Source organism: Manihot esculenta, chromosome 1 (assembly GCF_001659605.2).
Source record: "Manihot esculenta cultivar AM560-2 chromosome 1, M.esculenta_v8, whole genome shotgun sequence".
NCBI lineage: Eukaryota > Viridiplantae > Streptophyta > Magnoliopsida > Malpighiales > Euphorbiaceae > Manihot > Manihot esculenta.
In genome coordinates, this window is record NC_035161.2 from 3283668 (window position 1) to 3290805 (window position 7138).

The 7138-nt window shown below is 32.3% G+C and overlaps 1 protein-coding gene across 1 annotated transcript; it reads right to left on the reverse strand.

Annotated features, from left to right (window-relative positions):
- Positions 1–4596: 4596 nt before the first annotated feature.
- On the reverse strand, positions 4597–6304 carry LOC110624480 (cytochrome P450 CYP736A12). The gene is made up of 2 exons (XM_021769660.2): positions 5609–6304; positions 4597–5478 (listed from the first exon to the last, which is right to left on the reverse strand). Exons 1-2 carry the CDS (start codon positions 6302–6304, stop codon positions 4648–4650), a joined length of 1527 nt encoding a protein of 508 aa, XP_021625352.2. The 3' UTR covers positions 4597–4647.
- Between the last annotated feature and the right edge of the window lie 834 nt (positions 6305–7138).

Sequence of the window (7138 nt, forward strand, 5' to 3'; positions counted from 1 at the left end):
GACTTTCGGCTCAGGAGGGACTTTCGGCCGCCGAACCTGCCGCCGAAAGTACCCTGTTCAGCCTTCCTTTGTATGTTTTGCATGATTGTTTTGAGGTGTTTTAGGGGGTTTTTTGGGGGATATTTTTAGAGTTATGTTCTAGTTGTTTGGTCCCTCATTTGTGTCCACCTGTGTAGGTTCGGACCCGAGGAACCGAGGACCCCAGCAGTGAGTCAGCTGCTTCAGTCTTTGTCAGAGCTAGCCAGAGGTGAGTAGAATAAACCTTTACGTTTTAAAGCAAATAAATTATAAAGTTTTGAGCATGCTCATGCATCATGAATGCCATGTGATGATTTAGGTTGTTTGCATTAGAATTCACGAATATGATGCATTGTATTTTATGATGTTGATGCGGATTGGTTATTGAATGATCCTTTAGTCCTCGTATGATGATGATACGGCATGATACGGTATGAAAGTCCAGGTTGTACCCATTCTACGTCCCTGGCACGATGTAAGAGAAAGACCAGGTTGTACCCATTCTACGTCCCTGGCACATTGGAATGTTATGTTATGTTATGTTAAGAGAAAGACCGGTTGACCCATTCTACGTCCCGGCACTTTGGAATGTAGAGGACTATTGGTGACAATACCATCCTTGATGTGATTTGTTTGTGACGTGTTGCATTCCATTATGGCATACGATTTAAATGTTTTTATTATTCTGCTCACTGGGCTCTAGTAGCTCATCCCTCTCCCTAATCCCCTAGGTTTGTAGGTACGGGCTAGGCAGAGAAGTCAAGAAGAGTAAAGTCATGCTTATGTAATAGATAGAATGTTGACATGACAAATTGTAAAATGTTGTAAAGTTATGAATAGTTATGTCATGTAAATGTTGATATTGAGAATGAGGTTTAGAGATTGTGCTTGACCGAGTTTGTATTGTTATCCCCTTTGATACATGATCTATAGAATGTTTTATGAGGTTTATGTTCCACCAAGCTTGTGTATGATGAGTTACCCCATTGGAGCATTTGATGAGAGCTCCAGTGTGAGGTTTATGTTTATGCTTATGTATATGTTTATGTGCATGCACATGTTGAGCTTGGTAAAAAAAAAGAAAAGTTCAAATTTTTATGTATGTTGTTGATCATGTATGGGATTACACAGGTTTATAGGATGTATGTCAGGCTTGCTACGGGTCCCAGCGGCCTTAAGCCAATCTGGATCCTAGCGCCGGTAGCGGTCTGATTTTCGAGTCGTTACATTAATAATTAAAAAAATTATTCTCAAAATAAATATTAATATACTAATTAACTATTTATAATTATAAAATAAATTTTATATTATAAAATAAATTATAGTAGTTATATTGTTATTTTTATATAATAAATATATGCATATATAAAATATAAATTATATTTCATTAACAATTATATTTTTAAAATCCTATAATAACAATATAATTATTATTTATATATATGTCAATAATAATAAATAATATGATATTGAATTATTAAGGAACCACATGGCCAAGTATTCTGAACTTTGAGTTTAATTTGCAATGTGGTTCCTTGTGCTTATTCTGCAAATGAAAATTTAATTGGTTGGATTTAAAATTAAACTGAATTAAATAAAATAAATTTAAAATTAAAATTTTATATTTATACTAATTAAATCGATTCGATTTTAATTAAAAATAAATCGAATCGAATCATTTTGATTCGATTCGATTTGATTGATTTAATTTTTTTATAAATTTTTTATTTTTCATACTTTATTTTTAATATTTTAAAATTTAATTAAAATATTTTAATTTTAATACAATTTAATCTCTCTATATTATTAAAAATAATATATTATTATCACGTTCAGTTTGATATTTTTAATTTTTTTTAATCAAAATTAAATTAAATCGAAATAACTAAAATTTTTAAAATTAAAAATTAAATTAAAATAAATAAAAAATAAATTAAAATTTTAAATTAATTCAATTTAATTAATTTTTTTTAATTTAAATTGAATTCTCCTCGCCTGCTTATCTCACTTCAGCCTCTAAGATTGGCAAAAACTTTGAAATTGATGCATTAGACCTTATAAATTTTCAGCTTCCATCATGAAAAGTACGTCCAAAATTCAATTATTAATGTACTTGATTGTATGGTCCACAATAATTAAATATTGGCCGGCAGTCTGGAGGATTATTATCTTTTATTATATGATCTAAGGCCTACATTTAAGAAGCATCATAAAAGCCCAACGGTCAAGCTTTGAGAATCCATGGGACTACATATTTGCAAAGGACGGAGGATGTAGTGCTATCGGAAGGAAGGGAAATATCTTCTCCCAACCTCTACAACCCACCATCTCTTGATTCAAGGGAACAAGTTTGCCAACTAAAGAAATATTTAATATTTTTCAACCCAAAATGGTCAACCAAATCATTTGTGCAAGTGCTTGCAATGACGGTTAATGTTTACCCAAAAGTGAGTCTTGGAGCTCCGGAACATGATTACCAATTAAGAACATATTTGATATTTCCCAATTGTAAAATGGTCACTCACAAGTTTTTATGCGCAAATTATTTGTACAAGTACTTGAAATGACGATAAACTTAGGGTTTCAGAACAAGTTTGCCAACTAAAGACATTTGATATTCCCCAACCCTGAAATGGTCACTTGTAAGTTTTTACGCGTAAATTATTTGTGCATGTGTGCAAAATGACGATAAATGTTTTCATTTACCAAATTGGGTTCCGTAGCTCTGGAACAAGTTTGGCCACAAAGGACATATTTGATATTTCTTAACCCCAAAATGATTATTCGTTAGTTTTTCTATGCAAATCATTTGTGCAAGTGCTTGCAATGATGATAAATGTTTATCTTTACAAAAGTGAGTCTTGGAATTCCGGAATAAGATTGCCAACTAAGAACATATTTGATATTTCCTGACCCTAAAATGGTCACTCGCAAGTTTTTATGTGTAAATAATTTGTTTAAGTGCGCAAAATGATGATAAATGCTTACCTTTACAAATGTGGGTCTCATAGCTCCAGAACAAGTTTGCGAACAAAGATCATATTTGATATTTCCTAACCTAATCACTCACAAATTTTTTCGTGTAAATCATTTGTGCAAGTGCTTGAAATTATGATAAATGTTTACCTTTAGAAAAGTGAGTCCAAGAGCTCTGGAACAAGTTTGCCAACTAAAGACATGTTTGATATTTTCTAACTCCACAATGGTCACTTGCAAGGTTTTACGTACAAATTATTTTTCAAGTGAATGAAATGATGATAAATCCTTACTTTTACAAATGTTCTCGAAACTCCGGAATAAGTTTGCCAACTAAGTACATATTTGATATTTCCAAACTCCAAAATAGTCACTCGCAAGTTTTAACATCCAAATCATTTGTGCAAGTCTCGAAATGACGACAAATGTTTACTTTTACAAAAGTGCGTCCCGGAACTCCCAAATAATTTTGCTAATTAAGAACATATTTGATATTTTTCAATCCCAGAATAGTCACTCGCAAGTTTTTACGTGCAAATTATTTGTGCAAGTGTTTGAAATGACAATAAATGTTTACCTTTATAAAAGTGGGTTTTGGAGTTCCGGAAAAAGTTTGCTAACTAAGTATATATTTGATATTTTTCAATTTCAAAATGATCTATTGCTAGTTTTTACATGCAAATCATTAGTGAAAGTGATTGAAATGACGATAAACGTTTACCTTTACAAAAGTGGGTTCTGGAGTTCCGGAATAAATTTGCCAACTAAGAATATATTCAATATTTTCCAACTCAAAATGGTCATCGACAAGTTTTTGTGTGTAAATCATTTGCGTAGGTGCACAAAATGACGATAAATGTTTTCATTTACAAAAGTTGGTCCCGTAGTACTGGAACAAATTTACCAAGAAAAATCATATTTGATATTTTTCAACCCAAAATGATTGAATGATCTGATCTCATATTTAACCAATTTAATTTATAGTTTAAATTACACGGTGGCCTAGTCTATCTCTGTATAGTTTTATTTGTAAATTTTAAAAATGATTTATTCAAATTTATTTTTAATTTAAGAATATTAAGTAGTATTATTTTAAAAAAAAATCCCTAAACATAATAGCTATTTTTATAATTTTTTAAAATTATGTTTTTATTTCTCTTTTACTCTCTATTAATTATCTAGACAAAAATAAATATTGAAAGATGTCCAAGATATTAGATATGAATTATTAATTTATACATAGAAACCAGAGAAAAGTACAACAATGTGTATTGTGTAGTTTTATTAATTTTTTATTTTAAGAGTTTGATTCAATTTGTGTAATTAAATTTGTGTTATTGTACCGTTAATAAATAGCAGTAATTTTTTGATGCGTTAAAAATATTATATAAAAATCATATTATTAAATATTAATTTAATACAAAATAAACCAGACTCTAAAATAAAAATGAGCGAAATCATCTAATACTTTTTTATATTTTTATTTTTTAATTAATAATTATATTTTACTCAACATATAAATATTTATTAATAATGTTAAAAAATTATCGCTATTTAATAACAATACGATACCACATATACTATTCTATATATTATAGTTGAAGAGTGAACAAGGTTCGCCTTAAAATTTGACAATTCAACTTCCAAAGCACTTCAAATACCCAGTCGATACTTGGGCACCACGACCAAATGGCTAGCTCTTGGCAACGACAGGCCAAATACCTCACTCATGTCCAATTCACCAGGCAACACGCCATCTGGGAGCTCCCAGTTGAAGCAATGCACTAGCTGAGCTATAACAAGCCTAACAACAGTTAATCCGAGTTGCATTCCAGGGCAACCTCTACGCCCAGAACCAAATGGGAGAAACTCAAAATCACGTCCTCGAATGTCTATACTTTTCGCAGCAAATCTTTCTGGCAAAAACTCTTCTGCATTATCTGACCAAACATCAGGATCTCGTCCAATTCCCCAAGCATTCACTATAATTCTTGCCTTCTTCGGTATATGATACCCATCAATTATTATCTCCTCCATACAGCTTCGAGGAATTAGAAGTGGCCCAACAGGATGTAACCTCAAGCTTTCTTTTATAACCATATCTAGATATGGAAGATTGGAGAGATCTTTTTCCTCCACCATTTTATCCAATCCAACAACACTCTGCAATTCATCTTGCAGGCGTTTCATTGCAGAAGGATGTCTGAGGGGTTCTGTGAGTGTCCACTCAATGGTAATAGCTGAAGTGTCAAATGAACCTATGATCATGTCTTGTAAAATAGCTTTTATGTTGGTTCTATCCAGTGTGGAGAGTGATTCATCATTGGATGCGGTGGGTTGGTTCATCAAAGAAAGCAACACATCAACAAAATCTCTTATTTGCTGTTGCTTTTGCCATTGAGCTTTCCTTTCATGTTCATCTATTATCTTATCTAAGATTTTGTCCATTTTCTTGCTAAATGCCTTCATACGTTTTTTCAATCCCTACATGCAAATATTTGTATTAAAAAATTAATACTTAGTAGAATTTAAATTTGAGATCTCACAAGTTAATCAGCAATATTGAAATCTCATTAGTTAAGAAAAAAGAAAAGAAAAAAAAAAAAACAAATACCTGAAGATCAAATGCTCCTAAAAAAGGAACATAATCAGCAATATTGAAAGCTCCTGTCAAGTTCAAAGCTTCCTCAATCAACAGCTTTAGATCAAATTCATAAATGTTAGCTTCCCCAAAGACCAACTTGCAACTCATGTTCCGAATCAGTTCTCCCACGCCTAAACTAATATCCACCGCCTCACGAGCCGCCGCAGCTTTCTTTAGCGAATTAACCAACAACCGCACCTCCTCCATCCTCATCGGAGCAAAGTACTCAATTTTCGACGGAGAAAGAAGTTGTAACGTGCACAATTTCCTTATGCTACGCCAGTAAGGGCCATACTCTGAAAAAGCCATTCCCTTGTTGCCATAGCACATGTACACGGAAGCTTGTATTATAGGACGGCTAGCGAATACAACGTCGTGTGTCTTGAGAAATAACTCAGCAGCTTGAGGAGATGATACAACAATTGCTGGTATAGAGCCTAGTCTCATGGACATGATAGGGCCATACTTTTTGAACAAATGGTAAAGGGATCGATGGGGAAGGTTACCTAGCATGTAGAGATTACCGATAATCGGCAAGGCTGGGGGTCCTGGAGGTAGCTTCCGGTCATTTTTTGGATGTCTCCGGGACCAGAATGAGGTGGCTCTTAGATTGAAAAGGAATGAAACAAGCAGAGCAACTAATATGGCTAAGATGAAAGGAGACATCACCAGCCGCTTGAGTAATGGCTGGGAAGTAAAGACTAGAAGTGTATACCATTTTATAATCTAAGGTGCCATGTGAATGGATGGAATGTGTAAAACATGAAGAAATACATTAAATGGGGTGACTAAAAGGAAAATAAAATATTATTCGGTAGCTATCCGCAATAGATAATGGCACGAATACTTTCTCTCTCAACTAAAGATTTCAAATTCCAATAATATAAAACACTTTTAAAATTTTGAGAAAATACTTTATTTCTATTGCGTTGCTCACCGAAGACCGTGTCTGAGTTAGTTTTGTTCGTTATTTGTATACCGAGAAATTATTAGTAATTGAAACAAAATAAATAAAATAAAAAAAAAGATCGAAAGCATAAAATAAAAAAAAAGAAAGATCGAAAGCAAAATAGAGAACGAAGAAGAAATAGAGAGAACAACTATGAAAGAAGGAAGGAATCCTACGTCTTGAAAGAAAGAATCATTTACTTACGATGAGTTATAGAGAAAACAATAATAACACTAGTACAAACTTAATTACATATCAACAAATTATAGATCAACAAATGGCCGAGAAACAATTTTGGTACTTTTTAACTTTGCACATTTTTTCTATCTAAAATAGAGGAATGTTTGTTTCTTAAATATCAGACTTGACTACCTTGACCCCATAAAAAAAGACTGAAAAACTCATCAGTTAAAAAAACATTATCGTTTCTTTTCTCCGAAACCTCTCATAAATTTTGAGGAAAGAGTGAGAAGTTTATTATTATGCCAATTGGAGAAGTTGTCGCATAAGAATATAGATTGTGATAGCTATATATACTTGTAATTAGATAA